Genomic DNA, 20,659 nt, shown 5'->3' on the forward strand with positions numbered 1-20,659 from the left:
TTATTTTGACTTCATTATGTTGTACATGTACATTCTTATTTTAAGAATACAAAATACAAAAGATGAACGTTGCAGCAGCATGTTAAATTTGACATTGTAGCAAGTTTTGTGAAAATTATCAGGGTCTGATAATATTTCTCATTGGCTTGTATACACTACTCATACTTTAATGTTGATGTAATATGGTTTTGACTACTTGGCTTCTTAGTGTGAAAATATATTGTTGCAAGCTCTTTCTGATGCTAAATAAATAAATAGCCTGGTAAAATGTAAAAGTAACAGCCTAATACTTGCAACTCTAATAAAATAATTGAAATGACAATATGATCCACGTGACATGTCAAAATTAGTTTCCTCAACCTTTAACATGTGTATGTAGGATCATCATCAAACAAATTCGGTGTAATTTCTTTAGAACTCAAAATTCCTTAATGTCTCTTTAATCTCACTGACACAGCCGTTGTTCAGTTTTCCTGTACAATATGTTGTATCATTTTGCCTTCAGAACATAACGACTGTAAAGACTCGTCTAATTGCGCATATGGGCTCCCTTGACATAACTGGAATTTTAGGCACAAACTAAAAGTGCACTCCCATAACAGTCCCAGCAGCAAATTGGTATGGACCCTTAATTCTTGTTGGGAGTTCTCTATTTGTACATGAAATTTACCCTAAGGCAAAGGAGCCCATGTGCACCTGTAGGTGAATCTTTATAGTATTTAATTCTGCTGCATAGCTTAATTTTTATTTTGCCATATTCACTGGACAATAATTATTTAACCCACCCATACTTCCGGTAAAGGCTTTGTCTCACAATACATACACATGTGAATGCAACTGGTCTCAACAGTCATGATCAAGCTTTCAATATGTACAGAAATGCCCTTAAACCAGATCCCAATTTCATCAGAATTAATTATGAATGTCTAAATAGAAACATACTATGTGGCACAATGTGATCCTACCAGGCTTAAGGACACACTTCAGACAGTCTAATCTAGTTATTATCATCATAGCAACTTGTAGTTGCCGCCTTTGCCCCATTCCGTACTGCATTAAGATGAGATCATGTCAAATCATGTTTGTGTTGTCAAAACTTTTAGGCAATCTAGTTATTATCATCATCAAAAAGTTGCCGTCTTTGGATACCCCGTTAAGATTAGATTATGTCAAAATATGTTTATGTAGTCAAAACTTTTAGACAATCTAGTTATTATCATCAGCAACGTTGGCATGTTCGGATCAGATCATGTCACATTATGTTTGTGTAGTCAGAACTTCTACCCTTATTAGACAGTAATACCTAAATATAGACAAACAATAGGATCTGGTGATGACAAGCTGCAATCTTATCAGCAAGTCTTTATCGGGTTTGATACTGGTTACCCACAATAAATCAAATAAAAGATAAGAATGCTGTCTGACCATTAGACAGGTGATCAATGTTTAATGACCTTTAATGGTGACTCAGACTACAGGTAAATGATTCTGTGCCATCAAACTTTGATTTTTTTTTTGTTCACTGAGTGAACTATTATTCCACTTGAACCCGTATCTCATATTATAAGCACAGTTTATCCCTTGCGTACCTTGTGTCTTGAATAGCTATTGTAGCCCACTAACCCTGTGGTTAAGAGGCTAGGAAATAATTCCTTATCCTGATACCCTTGTTTGTAAGCCTTCATCTAATCCTGCCGCACATCGAGACAATATTCAATATAAGGTTGTAAAATTATTTAAATTATAAAATTTGTAACCATGTTAGAGGACACTAAATCTTGAATAATTCTAAGATATTTAAGGACAGGTTTATAAATTGATCCAACCTCGATCCAAACATATGATCATCAAATGAATATTTTCTTCATGTTCCCAAGTGGTAATGCTACACTTAACTGTCGATGGTCCTTTTCCAGTGTTGCACCAGTACTCTATGGAACGTTGCCATAAAATATACAAATTTTAAAGAAAAAACTCTCATTTGTTCTTATTACATATTCTGAGTACCATTGAGCATAATATCTTTTTAAGAATGGTATTATACAAATTTATGATTTTATGTATTGTACGGTACCCAAACTTAAATAATCCCTGTTTATTTCGTTTGTAGCGTTATGAGCTGACCAACTTGTACAAGAATAGAGTTGAAAACACTGAACTCAGAATTGCTTCATATAGAGCTATGATGCAGTGCGCTAGTGAGGACTTACTTGAGGTTGTCGTGGAGACCATGGAGAGTGAAGACGATGATCAAGGTATAGACTGGGTCTCTTATTTTCTCTTAAAGTCAATTAAGGGATGGGGTATGAACATTGGGACAGTATTTATTGTGGGACATTAGAGCACATCAGACATATCGAATTGCATTCTGAATACGAAGAATGTCCTTCTGATATCAAATAATTTTTGTTTTTTGGAATTCTCAATGTAATACACATTTTATGGCAAATCATTAAAAATTGATATTTTTGATATTTAACAGTACTCGAAGTAAACTTTATAAATCTGATGATTTATACTTAAAGTGTATGTAGGTGGGATGAAAAGCTGACGATCAATTGAAAAGTTTGACCTTTCGTATTGAAGATATGGAATTTTTTCCCAAAACACCAACAAAAAATTAGGTCTTTTTGGGAAAAAAATCCATATCTTCAATATGAAAGGTCAAAATTTTCAATTGATCGTCGGCTTTTCCTCCCAGTTACATACACTTTAAGAATATATCATTAGATTGATAAAATTTACTTCGAGGACTGTTATTATATCAAAAATGTGAAAAATACCAAATTTTAATAATTTGTCATAACATTTGTATTATATCGTGAATTTCAAAAAATGAAAATTATTTGATATCAGAAAGACATTCTTCATATTCAGAATGCAATTCGATATGTCTAATGTGCTCTCATGTCCCACAAAAATACTGTCGAAACGCTCAAAACGCTCATTCCAGATCCCTTAATGTATTGCAGATTATTTTGAATGAATAAAAAAAAGCCCTAAAAAATTGGACATTTGTGATGTGATTTAGAAAAATAGAAAGAGGGCATGAAACAAAATATCTGGTGAGGTATTTAAATGTTTGTGTGGCGTAATGGACAAAAATATGAGATTTGGTCAGCTGTCTTTTTACAGTATATTGGCTCATGTTCATGTAGGGAGAAATTAAATGTTTCTGTGTTTGAAATGTTACCCCTTGATTTGGACAAAACTGGGGGTCACCATCTTTTTTAGGATCAGTTATTTTTAAGGCCTTTCCATTTTTCTAAACATATATAGAGGCCAGAGCATTACTGTGTAAGTACCAATTTATAAACAAAACTAGCTCATTCTTAGAAATAAAATGATGAGAATTTATCTTGTTACTGAATTGTATTTCATTTACTTATCCCTTTCTTACAGTTGGTTCCTTTGTCATGAGCCACCTCAAGAATCTGAACGAGACCAGCGATCCACAGAAACAAGAACTGAAGGAAGTTCTACGTAGCAGTGAGGTAATGCGCAGATTCTCTCGTGATATTCGCAAGATTTCGCGTAACTATGAAGTTTCATGGTTCAATGGTGAGTAGCCAAATGTTTATAAAGTCAGGAATTCAAATTATTTTTTTCAAGCATTCTCTTATTTCTCTCTCTCCCCTATCTATATCTGTTTGTCAGTCAGTCTGTCTCTCTCACTCACTCTTCTCTCTCTCTCTCTTTCTCTCTCTTGCTTTTTTCTCCCGTCTCTCTCTTTCTCCCCCGTCTCTCTTTCTCTCTGTTTTATTGCTTTCTCACACTTTCTTTCCCTGTCTCCAAGTCATGCTTAAACAATTTTGATTTAGAGTGTCCATTTTGTTTAAATGTGATAATTTGGTTTTGATGGAATTTTAATATACGAAACACAAGTTATGTCATCTAAGGCTAATCTGGACAGTGACAGCAGTTATGTATTTAGGTGTGAAGGGGTTTGTGCAAAACTAGCCATTAACCTCCTGCTTGAAAACTCTGCAAATCCTGATTTAAAGCTACATGTACTGGTAGGGCATTCCAAATGCCTGCAGGGTATAGGAGAAATGATCTTCTGTGGGTGATCAAGTTGGATTGCAGCATTATCACACCAAGGTTGGGTCCATCCTTCATGTAATTATTTCGTGTAAGCTAATCCTAACCCTAATCCTAACCCTAAGCCTAATCCTAAATATAACCCTAATCCTAACCCTAACCCTAAGCCTAATCCTAAATATAACCCTAATCCTAAATATAACCCTAATCCTAACCCTAACCCTAATCCTAATCCTAAACTAACCCTAAACTAACCCAAACTTAACCCTAACCCTAATTTCGTGTAAAATTACATGAAGGAATAACCCAAGGTTGTTTGATTTGCTGGGTGAAAGTGTTTCAGAAGTTTGAATATAGTTTAACTGATTATAAACACCAAAAATACGTATTAAGGTAGTGGTGGAGCAAAAAACACACCAATTTGTTGCCATTTTTTTCCAGAAAAAATGATGACTGGTGCTAGTTTTGAGAGCAACGTGATCTTCTCGGAGAAATCTTTCCTACCACGCAGTCTGTCCATCAATGCAACCGCTGAAGTCTTTGGATATGCCATCAATGTATTTGAGGTAAGGACATGTGTGACATAGTATGATCCCTAATTGAGGCAAATAACTATATGGCCATGCGTCTTGAACTCGCCGACTTTTCGTCACACCTCAAATTTTCTGTTACGATGCACCAAGTTTGGTATAATGAGTCATATCTGGAAATCTATACACCCTTTGATAGTAAAAGTATACATTTTTAGAAAGCTATTGGCCCAAGGAATCTAAATATGGAGTCAGAACTAGTGTAGGGTGCATGTGGAAAGAAATAATTAAAAAAATGCAAGCCTTCTTTTCATTTTACATGAACCTTCCGTGAGGCACCGATTTTCATCTATGTGTAACCCTTCATCAATTCTTAATGCAGTTTTGAAATGTTCAGACCATTAGCTTTCTAATGATATAAAGCTTTATAATAGTAAACCAATGTGTATTTCAGAAAATGGATGGTGGTTTTTTATACCATTTCAACCCATCAGTCTGGTACATTTTCAAAAATATTTTCTTGGGGTAACACCCTACACTAATTTGAAATGCATTTTTGGATTCCCGGAGCCAAGAGCTTTCCAGAAATGTATACTTTTGCTATCATAGGGTGTATACTTTTCAAAATACAGCGGTGGTAATCTCAAGAGGTATATTGCGCTTGAAAATTTTGGTTTACTGTGTAGAGAATAGGGACGAATTTGAATGTCATGTGACTTACTTGTGGCTACCAGTCACCTCATTTTAATTAGAGAAAGTTGGGCTATTTAAATGTGTACATGGACAACTAAGCTATCTTTTGATACCAAATTTATAGTAATTAGAACAAATTTGAAGTATTTAATGACCAATTTTACAATCGGGTACACTTAAAATGCAAACTACCCATAGGGTTTGTACATGACTGCACCGCTGCCACATGCACCGCTGCCACCACCACCCCTGACTTGGTCAGTTGAATTGAGTGCCATTTTGCCGATATTCAAGATATCTGAATGAAACTCCCCATAATTAATAATTGATACCGTAGCTATCATTTGACACCAAATTTCCTGTCATATCTGGTTTTCTTCCAAAGATACACTCATGAAACCAAATGATCACAGTGAAAAGTGTGACGCCACCACCCTTTTTGGGTGTTGAGTTCAAAACGCATGGCCATATATGTTACTTATATCTTGTTAACTCTTTATAACGTGTTCATGTTTAAAGTAGAGTTTTGTTTCAATTATAAATATATAATATATAAGGATTCAAAGAGAAAGTTAAAAAGCTCACCCTTGTACAGAGTTAAAATTGGGGTGAGAAAGTGAAACTTCTCACACATAAAAGTGAGGAGATACATTCCTAAAATGACCATGTCCGCCACGACAGATGGTATGTTCAAAAGTAATGGTCATTTCGATCCTGAATTCTGGCTAATCTGACTAAATAATCATAAATGTGGTTTTGGCCAAGGAAATCGTCCTCTTCTTGGCCAAGCCTCCTCCTTTCCAGGATTTAGACCATCTCAAGGGACACCACCCACTTTATTGGTGATCTGAATCATACCAGCCATATGATTGGTTAAAAGTTGATATCTAAACCTACTTGGAAGTTTGTGATTGGTCAGGAAAGTTTAGTACCAATCATTGTTAAAGAAGCTTCCTATTGGATAAGATTAATTATCTGATTATTCCTTCATTTTTGTATGTATATGGAGAGACTTCCTCTCCATCTTCAGTCTAATCTACAACTTGACTCAGAGAACACCTCACTGAGGGGTTCGAAGAAGATTTTAAAACGCCATCGAAATGTGTAAAGCTTTATCTTCAGAAATAAAACAGTTATGCTTTGAGATATAAACATCAATAAGTGTACTTGTGTGTTAATGGCCACGCTATCTTTCGTCTCATGGTAGCAGCTAGGTTTACGACACCTGAAATGTTCTTCGTGTAGAACTTTTGTTTGAACAGGATCATCTATTGTGGAGGACGACTAACGGGATCCCAGTAGCTGGGGTAAGTTATCTGTATGTTAAAGTAGTGAAATTAGCATATGGTATATTAAAATTTGAATCCGACATTCAAATTATTGTTAGTCACACTAGGCCTCGCACATTGGATATAAGTTATAATTACGCATAAAAGTAATTTGTTCAGACACAATGTCAGATACCGACTCTAATTTCGGTTTTGATGAGTCTCCCCTCTTCGGGAGGACTTAATTGACACTGACCAAGTCAGTGAAAGGGGTGACAGGGGCACCAGCCCTCTGCCACCAGAGGAGGAAATCAAACACCTCAAAGATATGGTGGGCAACATGCAAGAAAGCCTCCATAACTACAAAACGCAGCTTCAATTTCAAATGATAAAAGCTGACAACCGCCAACCCAGTGCTAATAACGGTTATGTTGGCTCAATTAAAACTGGAACAACTCCGGTTAGAGAATAAGGCAAAAGAGGTCCAATTACAGGCCGAACGGGAGAGAAGGGATTTTGCTTCAAGATTCCCCAATAGTTCACTTACTTATGACAGTATAACGTCTGCATCACCATCAAATTTCAATTCGGGGGGTCCTAAAATTCCCAAAATTCCCCTCATGAAGTTGGATGCCAAGGATGATGTGGACAAATATTTGTGCTCATTCGAACACATTGCTACGGGCCATGGGGTACATGAATCCAAGTGGATTACAATACTGGCTCCAAAATTGACGGGCAAAGCCAGAGATGCGTACAATGATTTGGAAACTGATTGTACATACGCGGATCTAAAGACGGCCATTCTAGCTAAATATGAATTGACTGCCGAGGCATACCGGCTAAAGTTCCGACGCCTGGAACGAGACCAAGACCAAAGTGTAAAAGAGTATGTCTCAAACCTCGAACGCCACTTTCTAAAATGGCTAGAGTTTTCAGGGGTTCAGCAAGGCGACTATTACGCACTTGTTGACCTCATCATATCTGACCAGGCTTATTTCCGTTTGCCAGCGGAAATATCGCAATATGTCAAAGAAAAAGAACCGGCGAATCGCCAAACTCTCAGTCAATTAGCTGACAAACTCGTTGACTTAAAAGGTGGCAATAAGTGGCTTAACAGCCTTAGTACCCGCAAACCAAAGCCATCAGAAATAGACAAAAAGACAACTAGTAATCCTAAACCGTTCAGGACAAACTCTTACCCTGCCACCGGAGGTAGGACTGAGTACAAAAAATATGAAGGTACAAAGCCATATCAGGCACAACGACCAAAGCACACTGGTCCCCCCACCTGTTACCATTGTAACAGGGTAGGACACATTCAAATGAATTGCCCTCAATTGACAGAAAATAACCATGGGCCTCCTTCCAAACCTAAGCCAGTCTTTTTCTGCGGTCAGACAGCAGACAAATTTGACCAGACGGACTTGTCTCAGACAAATCTGGATGAGTCTCTGTGGAAAAACACATACAAGGGTACCATCAATGGGGATCTGGCATACATTGTACGAGACGAGTGTTGTGCACACAGTGTTGTACACACAAACTTTGTGAAGCCAGAAAACTATATTCCGAATAAGACAATTACTATTAGGGGGGCTATCGCCAAAGCCACCCTACCAATGGCAAAAGTTCAAGTCTGCTGTCCCATCTACACAGGTGAGATGAGTGTTGGTGTCGCCGACACCATCCCGACAGACATGCTTTTTGGTAATGAGATGGAAAAACTTTCTAAACATAGTGATGGTTCCCTCGATATGTTGTTTGGCAAGTCCCATAATGACAAATCTGAGCAATTCTCAGCAACATTGGCTGTGACACGCCAACAGGCCAACCTTGCAAACCAACAGAAACTTAAAGTTGATCAGAATGTAGCTAAAAGTGGGGTTATACCAACCAAAGTTGATTTACTCCCTGTCACCAATAGCAGCGACTTGGGGACAGGCACAAATGTTGATGACAACAAGAAAACTACTGACTCTCACTATGATAACACCTTATTACTAGAGCTACCTTTTGTTGACCCTTGTGATGAGGACACAACACCCAAAACTAGGACCAAATCTAGTGAGGTAAAACCAACTGAGACTACTAAACAAAATAACCTATTAGGTCATAACCTTGATCCTGCCCAATTGAAAAACTTGCAACAAGTTGACAAGACCCTGACAGGAATTAGGGATCGGGCACTGACTTTTGAGGAATCCAAAGACCATAGAGTTTGTTTTTATGTGAAAGATGGGATCCTATTTCGTAAATGGAGCAGACAAACGGCTCAAACTGATACAATCACAAAGGTGATTAACCAAATTGTTGTACCTCAAACAACTAGGGCTGGCATTTTGAAAATGGCACATGACATCCCTATGTCCGGTCACCTTGGCATAAATAAGACCAAGAATAGAATACTGGCCTCTTTCTATTGGCCAGGGATATTTATGGATGTTGCCAAATATTGTAGGACTTGTGATATTTGCCAGAAAACGGCAAAATTTCACTACACAATGAAAGCTCCCCTTCACCCAATTCCAATTGTGGGCGCACGGATGGGGAAAATCGGGATTGATATTCTGGGACCGTTACCCCGATCAAACAGTAGGAGAGCATACATACTTACTGTGATTGACTATGCTACACGATATCCATGGGCAAAACCATTGGCCAATATTACTACTGAGTCAGTCGCTCAGGCACTGTGTGAGATCTTTTCTGAGTGGGGTCTACCTGAACAGATACTCTCTGACCAGGGAACAAATTTCCTGTCAAAGACAATGAAAGAGTTATACAAACTCATGCAAATAGAGCCAAACATTGCAGCTCCATTTCACCATGAAACTGCAGGTTTAGTCGAGAATTTCAATGGGACGATCAAATCAATGTTGCGCACACTGACTGAAACACAGTTAAAAGAATGGGACAAATACTTGCCCCTATTTATGTTTGCATATCGAGAGGTCCCACAAGCGTCCTTGGGGTTTTCACCCTTTGAACTTGTGTTCGCTGAACCAGTTCGAGGACCATTAGATATAGTAAGGGAATCATGGACAGGACCCTCTACTAATGACAAAACGGTCATCCAATACATTGTTGACCTCCAGCGAAAACTGTATAACATGACCAAACAAGCTCATGAAAACTTAGAGGTCGCCCAACAGCGACAAAAGACATGGTATGACAAACACTCACGTGACCGTAGTCTCCAACCAGGACAACAAGTTCTTGTCCTTCTGCCAACTCACCCCAGCAAAGTTTTGACACGCTGGCAAGGTCCACACATAGTGACCAGAAAGGTCGATGACCTAAATTATGAAGTTGATGTGGGTAAAAAGAACAAGAAACTTAAGGTATACCACATCAACTTGTTGAAAGAATACCACCAAAGAGACACAGACACACAAGAAGCTGTATGTCTCATGGTACATGCATGTTCGGACGATGACGATTCGTTTACTGAAGACTGGTCACCACCTGACCCACCTTTGAGCATGACACAAACTGAAACTTACCAAGACTCAGATATCTCTGATGACCTTACTGAATCACAGAAGTATCAAATGATCACTGTACTCCAATCCCATGCACCGGTCATGAGCAATGTCCCAGGGCGTACAAATTTGGTAGAGCACAGTATTAGGACTACTACAGAAACACCCATCCGTAGAAAACCTTACAGGTTACCCTATGCGAAAGAAGTTGAAGTCAAGAAAGAAATTGAAAAACTTTTAGACTTGGGGATTATTGAAGAGTCAAGATCGCCATATCGTTCCCAATAGTCACTGTTCCTAAACCTGATGGAACACTGAGAACTTGTTCTGATTATCGATTGCTTAACCAAATTACCGTTTTTGACTCTTATCCCATGCCTCGAATTGATGATATAATTGATAGAGTAGGTCAGGCCAAATTTATCACAACTTTGGACCTAACACAGGGTTATTATCAAATACCCCTAGCTGAAGACACAAGAGAAAAGTCAGCGTTCATCACAAGTTTTGGACTTTTTCAATACAAATTTCTGCCATTTGGAATGTGTGGGGCAGGGGCCACCTTTCAAAGACTAGTAGACACAGTTTTACGGGGATGTGACACCTTTGCTCGAGCATACATTGATGATATTGCTATATATAGCATGGATTGGGCATCTCACGTCAAACATGTGGGAGAGGTTCTGTCACGTCTTCAAAGGGCAGGTCTAACAGCAAAACCAAGCAAGTGCCACTTTGGGAAATCATCCGTGTCCTACCTAGGCCATGTCATTGGTAATGGCGAGTCCCGTCCTCACCCTGACAAAATTGAAGCTATGAAAAACTTTCCTCGGCCGGTTACAAAGAAGGACGTACGGTCCTTATTAGGCTTGGCAAACTACTATCGCAAATACATGGGCTCGGACATGGCAGTCATAGCGTTACCCCTCACTGATGCCACTAAAAAGTCTGAACCCAACATTATTGTCAACTGGTCTGATGACAAAGAGCAGGCATTTCAGACTATCAAGTACCGCCTGACTCATGCCCCAGTTTTGAGGGCCCCTGATATGACAAAGTCATTCCTAGTACAAACAGATGCCAGTCAAAGAGGTCTAGGGGCCGTTCTCAGTCAACTCGACGGAAAAGATGAAGAACACCCTGTGGCCTACATCAGTAGGAAACTTTCCTCCACAGAAGAAAAATATTCTGTGATGGAAAAAGAGTGCCTTGCCATTATTTGGGCAATCAAGCAATGGCACATATATTTGTATGGACACCAATTTCATGTCCAAACTGACCACCAAGCTATTCAATGGCTTGAGCGTATGAAGTCAACCAACAACAGGTTAACTCGCTGGAGCCTAGCCTCCAACCCTACCACTTCACGGTAGCATACCGAAAAGGTTCGGCAAATGCAAACGCCGATACCCTTAGTAGAATATAAATAATATTGTTTACTAAAAGTAGAGGTAAATAATAGTGTGACTAATTATAGACTTGAATGTTGGATGATATTTAACCACCATATGCCACTTTCAGTGCATAACATATGGGTGGCTATACTCTAAAGTTATTTGGGTGACCAATGGTCTTCCAAAACCATGCCGTCTTACGTAAGGCATGAGATGATGCATCATACAGAGACAATATATAACTCTCTGTTGAGATAACTATATTATGCTGGTTGTTATTTTACCTGAACTATATTTATCCTGCTTCTAAATACATCTCTGCCAGATTTTGCTCCAGAGAACAACATGAACTTTGACTATATATTCCATATTATATATCCTACATGGCGCCACATGCTGATGACAAAAAATGGTTCCAGTAACTTTGAATTGCTTGTACATGTATATAACTTGTATCCTGCTTTATAATACATGTACAATGACCCAGTTTATGTGTAAAATGCTAGTACACATATGGGAGATCCAGCTTGTATTGCAACAAACTGTAGCTGAACCAAGAGCAAAGGTCATTTTGACCATGCAGATCTCTATGGCAACAGAACTTAATTTTGACATTTCCAGAAATATTTTATGTCTTTGTAACAAGACACCATGACTGTAACCAGTAAAGGATTTCCTTGAATTGTACACAGAAGTTGTACAACTTTACCTTGAATGACCTACATTTTACAAGGGTATACTACTTGTCCTAATAGTTACCATAGCAACCAATGAATTAAGCAGATATTTCTCGGGGAAAGAGGACTGGAAGAACTCTATAAACTGTTGGAACTCCACACAGGGATCACCTTCAACAATGTCAACAAACTGAATTGCATTTTACTTTTACTATGGTACCTATGGACACCGAAGATGCAACTGGCTGCATTCAGAGAGAGAGCGGAACTTTCCACATTGAAATGAACACAATTTGCATGTTCTGATTATAAAATGTTATGCCTTGAAAATTATGATATTCGCCTAAAACTCTAGGTCAAACATTGACTTGATAATATTTTAATCTGCCCAGAACAAACCTGCTCATGGAAACACAGTTCCATACTTAGAGAAGGGGGCATGTGACATAGTATGATCCCTAATTGAGGCAAATAACTATATATGTTACTTATATCTTGTTAACTCTTTATAACGTGTTCATGTTTAAAGTAGAGTTTTGTTTCAATTATAAATATATAATATATAAGGATTCAAAGAGAAAGTTAAAAAGCTCACCCTTGTACAGAGTTAAAATTCGGGGTGAGAAAGTGAAACTTCTCACACATAAAAGTGAGGAGATACATTCCTAAAATGACCATGTCCGCCACGACAGATGGTATGTTCAAAAGTAATGGTCATTTCGATCCTGAATTCTGGCTAATCTGACTAAATAATCATAAATGTGGTTTTGGCCAAGGAAATCGTCCTCTTCTTGGCCAAGCCTCCTCCTTTCCAGGATTTAGACCATCTCAAGGGACACCACCCACTTTATTGGTGATCTGAATCATACCAGCCATATGATTGGTTAAAAGTTGATATCTAAACCTACTTGGAAGTTTGTGATTGGTCAGGAAAGTTTAGTACCAATCATTGTTAAAGAAGCTTCCTATTGGATAAGATTAATTATCTGATTATTCCTTCATTTTTGTATGTATATGGAGAGACTTCCTCTCCATCTTCAGTCTAATCTACAACTTGACTCAGAGAACACCTCACTGAGGGGTTCGAAGAAGATTTTAAAACGCCATCGAAATGTGTAAAGCTTTATCTTCAGAAATAAAACAGTTATGCTTTGAGATATAAACATCAATAAGTGTACTTGTGTGTTAATGGCCACGCTATTCGTTCGTCACAACATGTAAGGAATACATATGGTTCTTTCAACTTGGAGAAGGGCCCCATGTGTTAATCTGCCATATTGGAATGTTATGTATGGGACCAAAGTAGATTGTGCAAGTGGGCATTTATTAGGAAAAGCCCAAAATGAAACAATACCGGTGTACATGCAAACAAGTATGCATTTCAAATCAAAGTGTGTCAAGGATATAGAGAATACTCAAGAGCTGTTCTTATTTTGCCCTCCGTGAGTGGCACACAAACATAGCTTAAGACTTATCTTTTTGTGTTAATCTTGGATTCACTTCATTCTATTTTGTCAATTTACTTGTAATGAATCAAAATTCTTACATCCAAATTGAGATGATGAACCCATTTCATGCTATAAATGATTCCAAAACAATTTTAATAATATGTCAAAATAACTCTGCTTTGCGGATCGCTGGACTCTTTTTAAAGATGACCCACCTTGAATGCAACCTGTTCATTCTTCTCTCAACAACAGATTGGAGGTCGTATGGAAGGCATGCAGCATAATCTGGAAGCCCTCTTTGGCCCAACTGGCTACTTCAAGGAGATGGAGAGTAAACCCACTATTCTACAGGCTTTGATGAAGTACCTCAGCCCTCAGCAACAAATGCCTCCACAGCAGCAAGATATGAGGAACAAAACGTAATGTGGACCAGAGCCGCATGGACAACATTATTAACCAGGTGAGAGAAAGGGCTTATAGCATAGATGTCCCTATAGCAATATCATACTAAGCTATCACACAGTTTAGCATTTTTTGTGATGTAACTTCTATCGCTTATGAGAAAAGGGATTGCCGATATCTGATTTATAAGTCGCTAGCATACCCTAGCGTCAAATCGCCATCATTTGGCTTGAAGGTAATTTTGTTGCTACGTTGCTAGCCACGACAGGACGCTGGTAGCGATTATGAAACAGCCAGTATTTGATTACTAGCGATTTCTAAATGGCACAATGTGACTGCTTGTTTGATATGCCCTTACGTAGCTGGCGAATAAAAAGGAGTAGCTGGTGGACAGATCCAATGAACATGGTTGCAATGGTTAGCGCCTATTGTGAAAAGCTTACAAGGGGGGGGGGGGGTAAAAAACACTTCAATTTTTTGCTTTCATGTTATGTGTGTATCTGTTTCTGTTAGTCGTAAGTGGCAGCTAGCAACAGAAGTAATAATAGCTTTACACTAAAAAACAAAACTGATAACAATCCCCTCATTGGCTGGTATAATACAAAGAGGTGGTTAATAGTAACAAGCGATTGGTCATTATGGAAAAACCACTAATAGTTTCAAACCAATGGTAATTCAGGAAGTATGTGTTTTCATTCCAAATTATTTTGACAACTTTTGGCTCTAGCTAGTTTGTAAATGATCCATCTTTGGTTTGATTAAATAATAATGGTTAACTTTTTTTGTTTTAGTTTGAGGTACCACAGGAAGATAAGCCCATGGCATCAGTATACATGAAGATGTTCGGTAACGAGATTGGCTTTATGGATTATGATGCTATCGTAGAGAGATTCAACCAGTGGAAGCAGAATGCCAACATAATGCAGGTATGATGGGGTGTGGTTGGGTGTGACGTGTGGGTGTATAGGCCTATATGTGTAAGCATAAAGTTAAATCCATTTACTACTGAGAACATTGCATGTCAATTTGCAGATTATGCTAGCAGCCGATCACCGACACTGCATAATTACACACTATATACACTTAAAACAGGCGGATCTGGTAGAAGGAACTTATATAAAACTGTTTTGTTTATACCAAAGAGTACTATGTTTCCAGAAATAAACTCAAATATGTGATATATTTAGTGGGATCTTATTATTTGTATAAACCCACAAGTGCATGAGATTGGTAAATATTGCAGCTTGTTACAGAGCTACCTTGCTACTCCGCTTTACCACACATATTTAAGGGGAACATACATGTAAGCCAGACCACAATTACAAAGCCAAATTTTCACCCAATTTGTCAAGTTTTTGTCACATTTTTTCAAATTTTTGCTCCTATTTGCCACATTATCATCCAATTTATCAATTTTTTCCCCATTTGCCAAATTTTTATCCCCATTTGCCAAATTTTTGTTAGATTTTGTCCTATTTTTAGTTATTTTAATGAAACTTTATACTATTTACCGTCCACATTAATTGTCCCAGAAAATTTCTGTGGGGTATAATGGAATTATGATAGAGGTAACATTTCTTAATATTTGTCCTTTTCAGGTTCTTGGCAAACTCGCCACAGAGCAGACCATTGATGTCAGTCGTAGCAACAAGATGATGAAGATTAGCTCCTGTATCCCAACCATCGCTGGTCTTCCTCTGAGTCTGAGTGTAGATGGCAACACTGTCACTCAGGTGACTGCATCTGGACGTATGAATGTCATGGGTCTCATGATGGCTCCACGAAACTTGCACATTGAGGGTTCAATCAGACCAAGGTAGGTTATTGAGAAGTATTTGTAATATGTGATCAAGCAAAATCAGTCGGAACTCGGAAATATTAAATTGTCAATTTCTTACAGGATAGTAAAAAGCATTTACAAAACTGCATTTTGCAGAAAACCCCATTCAAATTGAACAACCAGTTCCAAAGATATGAGCAATTAAAGAGTTTCCAAAACAAGAGAAAACAAAAGGAAATATTTCCTTTGTTTGGCTATATCTCAAAATCAATATTTCCGAGTTCCGACTGATTTTGCTTGATCGCATCACATATATGGTTATCTGTACTTGGTCTTATAACAATGTCTTGAACATGTTCAGATGACTTGCAAAGTGATAAATAATGGGCTTTTCAAGTTGGAATCCATATACCTTCTATGGAAGATGTAATGTTGATCTTACATACAGGGAGTGTGAATTTCAAATGGGATAGTCGCAGCTGCCATAAGGTTATGTAGGGATTTTATCTGAATAGGCCATCACAACTACAAGCCAAATTTCTGACCTTGCAGAAGACTACAGAAATGAAGTTAATTTGAAACATACACACCCAACAGACAAAAGAGAAAAAAGAAAAAATGTAAAAGCTAGTGATCGATATTGCTATTGCAGTGAAATACCCTTCCCAATTCATATATTTCTGTCAGTGGCTTGTATGACTTGTGATCGACACAGTTGGGTTTTATCTTATTTTGCAACATCGCAACATTATGCTATGTTATGTTATGTAATACTAAGAATACCTATTTTTGAGAAGCAAGTAGCAAGAAAAATTGTAGCCTTAACATCAATGTGTTTTCATTTTATTTGTCCTTTCATTTCTAGTGTTGCAGTTGAACTCAGTACCACCCTGAAGGTCTGCGCATTCCACACTCAGACAGGACTCAATCATATCGCACGCTTACACTCCGATAGCATCTTGGACGGCGCCCTCATCATTGAAAATGGAAACGCCATGCGTGTGAAGTTTAATGTACCAGAGGAGAAGCAGACCATCGTTGATGTCAGGTAATAGTCGTTTTGATAGGGGTTCACAAAGCATTGGACCACGACACCATATTTGGGTGTGTGCTCAAAAACGTGGCCAGACTGAAACTTTTACTCAAGACTATTAATTACATATGGGGTTGTAAGATTACCTTAGAAATATTGACATGAGGTTAGGGAACAAACCAAAAGATCGATGACGTCCTATAAATGAAACTAGTTTCGTTTAGGGGGGAGGGGGTAAAAATACTCGATTACGTTTGTTCAAAAACATCGGTCTGAAGATTGTCATTATTATTATTATGTCAACATTTTCAACATTTCTTTATTACGTTTCTGGCAGGGACGGAGGGGGTCAGCTGAGAAACGAAACTAGTTACGTTTATAGGACGTCATTGATCTTTTGGTTTGTTCCCTTATGAGTGGTCAAGCATTCAATAAATGGGGGGGGGGGTCACTATGAGAAATTGAGACTGAAAATCACACTGAAACTGCAGATTAACATTGAAAAATTATACAATAGATAATACCACTGAAATAGCGCTGAAAAGAGCTCTTTTGTTGTCAGATTAATGTATAATCACACTGAAAAATGGACCGCAACACTTAGTGAAAATGAGTGGTCATTCATTAATGCTCTGCGTGCTAGCCATGCGCTTCAATGGAAAAAGTTCAAGTTTTGAAATATTTTCTCAAAATATCAAGAACTATCTTAAGAACTACTGAATCAATACTAGGCTTGTTTGTACTCATTTTAATGCATTTTTCATGCTGATTCCAAATATGGTCATGAAAATTTACATTTCTGACATTTTTCTTTAAACATGTCGTCTGCAGTCGACACCCGCGTGAAGAGAGTTAATCCCACTGAAATGGTGCTAATCACAGTAAATGTATTGGACTGAACCATGTTTTTATTATGAAAAATATTCTCTCAACAATAGCCACACTGAAAATACCCAGAGTAACACTGAAAATGGATAGAGTAACACAGAAAATGTTTTTTCAGTGTGACTTTCAGTGTCAAAATTTCATAGTGTAGTAGTGCATGTTGAAAAAGCTTGGGAACCCCTTGAACCATGATATTCACACCAAAGGTGGCTAAGCATGACTTTGTTAATATTAGTTTATGAATGGGATGGATATCTCATCTCGTTCTAAACTCTGGAGCAGTTAAAGTAGAGCATTACTATTGATAAAGATTCAAATCTTATCCTGTCCACCAATTGCTGACCAATAATTGCCTTCATTGTCTTTTATAGCTCCAAGATCTTCAGACTACACCAGCAAGACAAGACAGAGATTGTTGGTGACCAGCAGAGACAATTCACACAGGAGGTTTGCACTGCTGAACAGACGGCCAAGTATCTGGGTGTCCGTATCTGCTCTGAAATCACCTTCCCAACTGTCTTTACCATGGTGAGTTGATTAGTATGAACTGTTCTACCCTGCCTTCTTTTTTCGCAGCTAGTGTATTGACATGTGATATTGATTTGATATAGCACAAAATTAAAGGTCAGGAGTGCACAAGCTTGTTGTTTAGACTGCTTTTCACATAATTTCATGCTTGTTGACAGGCCTGGAAAAAAAGCGGAAAGTGGGAAGCTCCTTCCAGAGAAATTTGGAAGATTGGAGGGAAATCAAGGTCCTTAAACAAAGAAATACATAAGAATTTTGTCTTTTTGAAGGAAAATTTTGATCATCTTCCAGGGAAATTTTCATTTTTTCCAGCCCTGCTTGTTGATTTGTTGACAAACATCTACTGGCAGTAGTTTGAGTGTTACCGAAAAAAAACCCTTTTATTAAAAATTGATCAACTCAAACAAAAGGCTGGCAAACAGCAATAAAATAATGGCACATAGAAATGCCTTTGTTTGCCTATGGCAGCTTGAGATGTGCAATAGGAAATTTCATTTGAAATCCACATTTGCCCTGTGGAAGATTTAGCTGAAGCCTTTCACAGAGGGAGTATGGGTTTTAAATAGAAAAGACAATTGGTAAACATCCATTTGATATACTCACTGGGAAGATAAAGATAAAGCCATATACAGGGAAGTATATGGGTTTCAAAATAATTAACCCTAGCCAATTCCATATGGAAAACATACTCCCTCTGTAAAAGACTTTTCTTAAGTCTCTATAGGGGTATGGTGGATTTCAGGTGGAATAGCCCAAATAATATGATAAATTATTAATGCTGTCACTATGGACCACAATGACCTCATCCCAATGGCATAGTTCAATAACCTCAATTAAACAATCATAGTGCAAAATTTGATCTCAAGTTGCAGAGTATGAGTTTTTGTATCCAATTTTCTAAGGTCATTCAATGAATATGCAAATGTATTGGGGTTAAAGAACTGTGCCTTTATAGATGAGCATGTTATGGATCCTAGTGTATTGTGGAAGCCTGACCAGTTAAGATATGATATAAACAAAGTGTTCAACCACAGCTTGATTTCACTCATGTAGTGTTATGGCTCCAGACTAAATATCAATATTGTGTTCATTGAAGCAACTGGGTCTGTGCACCAAAACTTCACCAATCGTGCCCTCATAATGAATTTTGTAAAATAACTGAATTGATGATATGATTTCTTTTCTAGCCTGGCAGCCCAAGCATGCTCCTATCTGGACCATCAGAGGTCAAGATGACGCTGTCCAAGGTGGATCCTCAACTCACATCTTTCGAACTGGACGTCGCTAAAATGACCAACAAGGTAGGCTGAAATGGAGGTGGTCAGAGTTGCATCTCATGTTGGCTATATGTAGTAGAATGTATTTATAATCTCTGCCTTTGTAAAGTGAAAAACAATGGAAGAAGAATTTACACCATGGATGAAAAGATGATGCAAGAGAAGACGATATAGCTGTAGTTAGGAAAACAAATACGACTGAGTTTATAGACTAGTACTAGTAGTTTAGTGACCTGACCTAAGGTCAGGTCACAGGTCATTCAGCGACAAGAACAACAGTTGATTATAACAACAGCAAAAACCCAATGTGATATAGTGTAGGAGATATATGATCAAGAACATAGAAAAATGTTGAAGATAAAGGAAGCAGCTAAACACAAGAGAACCAATGAAACTAAATCTCAAGCAAAAAACACAAGAGATCAAATATAAGACAAAAGGGAGCCAATTATAGACAATTATTGCTAAACATGTTTTATGAGATATTTGGTTCTCTGCCAGGGATGGAGCTGAAATAGTGCAATGAAATACACAGGCTCATAACCCTAACCCCATGGGGAGGTATGGAGGTGGCCTATGTATTGCTGGTCACCATCACACTCAAGGGCAGAGACACAGGTTGTGGGGTTTTATAGTTCTCAGGAGGTTCACTTCAGGGAACAAATTTACTGATTTATTATTACTGTCCTTGGACCAACACTAACTTCTTCAGTTTATATCCCATATGCATAGTTGAGCAATTCTGCTATTATTTGTTTCTTGCATCTTTACTTAGGAAATGGTAAATGGTGAAGTAGTTTTGACAGATGTATTCCGTATGATGGTGGGAACCCCTAACACAGATGTCAAACGTACATACAGTTTTATCTACAACCTGAACCGCAACACTAATCAGATGACAATAGATATTGAGAGCCCATTCAAGACTGCTAGAATTGAAGGTATGTTGGTTTTTTAAGTTATGCTCAGCTTGAAGATTTTTGATTTGATTTGTTTGGGTTTTGACAACCCTGGATCACCCAAGAAAGCCTTTATTGAAGCTGATTTCCATTGGGGTCCATTTGTACACCGAACGGGTTAGGGAACAGTCAGGGGTTAACACCCTACTCTTTTTCAAACTGGCTATGTAGATACATGTACAGATATGGCTCTCTGCACATGGGACAGACGGCTTAACGTCCCCTCCGAAGGACGGAGTACTTTCATGATTCATTTACC

General features: G+C 38.0%; 3 protein-coding genes across 3 annotated transcripts in view; all 3 read left to right on the top strand.

The window, feature by feature from the left end:
- Positions 1-7,004, top strand: part of LOC140156838 (apolipophorins-like) — a 28,201-nt gene extending 21,197 nt beyond the window's left edge. Inside the window, exons 11-14 of the mRNA XM_072179838.1 lie at positions 2,111-2,255; positions 3,403-3,561; positions 4,483-4,607; positions 6,771-7,004. Of these exons, the coding sequence (XP_072035939.1) occupies positions 2,111-2,255; positions 3,403-3,561; positions 4,483-4,607; positions 6,771-7,004 (663 nt within the window). The remainder of the gene's footprint in view (positions 1-2,110; positions 2,256-3,402; positions 3,562-4,482; positions 4,608-6,770) is intronic.
- A 148-nt stretch (positions 7,005-7,152) lies between these two features.
- Positions 7,153-10,305, top strand: LOC140156849 (uncharacterized). The gene has a single exon (XM_072179846.1). It carries the CDS (start codon positions 7,153-7,155, stop codon positions 10,303-10,305), a length of 3,153 nt encoding a protein of 1,050 aa, XP_072035947.1.
- Positions 10,306-13,846: 3,541 nt separating this feature from the next.
- LOC140166036 (uncharacterized) overlaps positions 13,847-20,659 on the top strand; it is a 36,017-nt gene continuing 29,204 nt past the window's right edge. Inside the window, exons 1-7 of the mRNA XM_072189445.1 lie at positions 13,847-13,996; positions 14,730-14,864; positions 15,537-15,754; positions 16,584-16,766; positions 18,008-18,164; positions 19,352-19,465; positions 20,217-20,382. Coding sequence (XP_072045546.1) covers positions 13,976-13,996; positions 14,730-14,864; positions 15,537-15,754; positions 16,584-16,766; positions 18,008-18,164; positions 19,352-19,465; positions 20,217-20,382 — 994 coding nt within the window. The 5' untranslated portion in view covers positions 13,847-13,975. The remainder of the gene's footprint in view (positions 13,997-14,729; positions 14,865-15,536; positions 15,755-16,583; positions 16,767-18,007; positions 18,165-19,351; positions 19,466-20,216; positions 20,383-20,659) is intronic.

The sequence above is a fragment of the Amphiura filiformis genome, chromosome 1 (assembly GCF_039555335.1).
Source record: "Amphiura filiformis chromosome 1, Afil_fr2py, whole genome shotgun sequence".
Taxonomy (NCBI): domain Eukaryota; kingdom Metazoa; phylum Echinodermata; class Ophiuroidea; order Amphilepidida; family Amphiuridae; genus Amphiura; species Amphiura filiformis.

What these genes read in the sequence shown, in the direction of transcription:
- LOC140156849 (XM_072179846.1), top strand. Translation starts at nt 7,153, where the DNA reads ATGAAGTTGGATGCCAAGGATGATGTGGACAAATATTTGTGCTCATTC.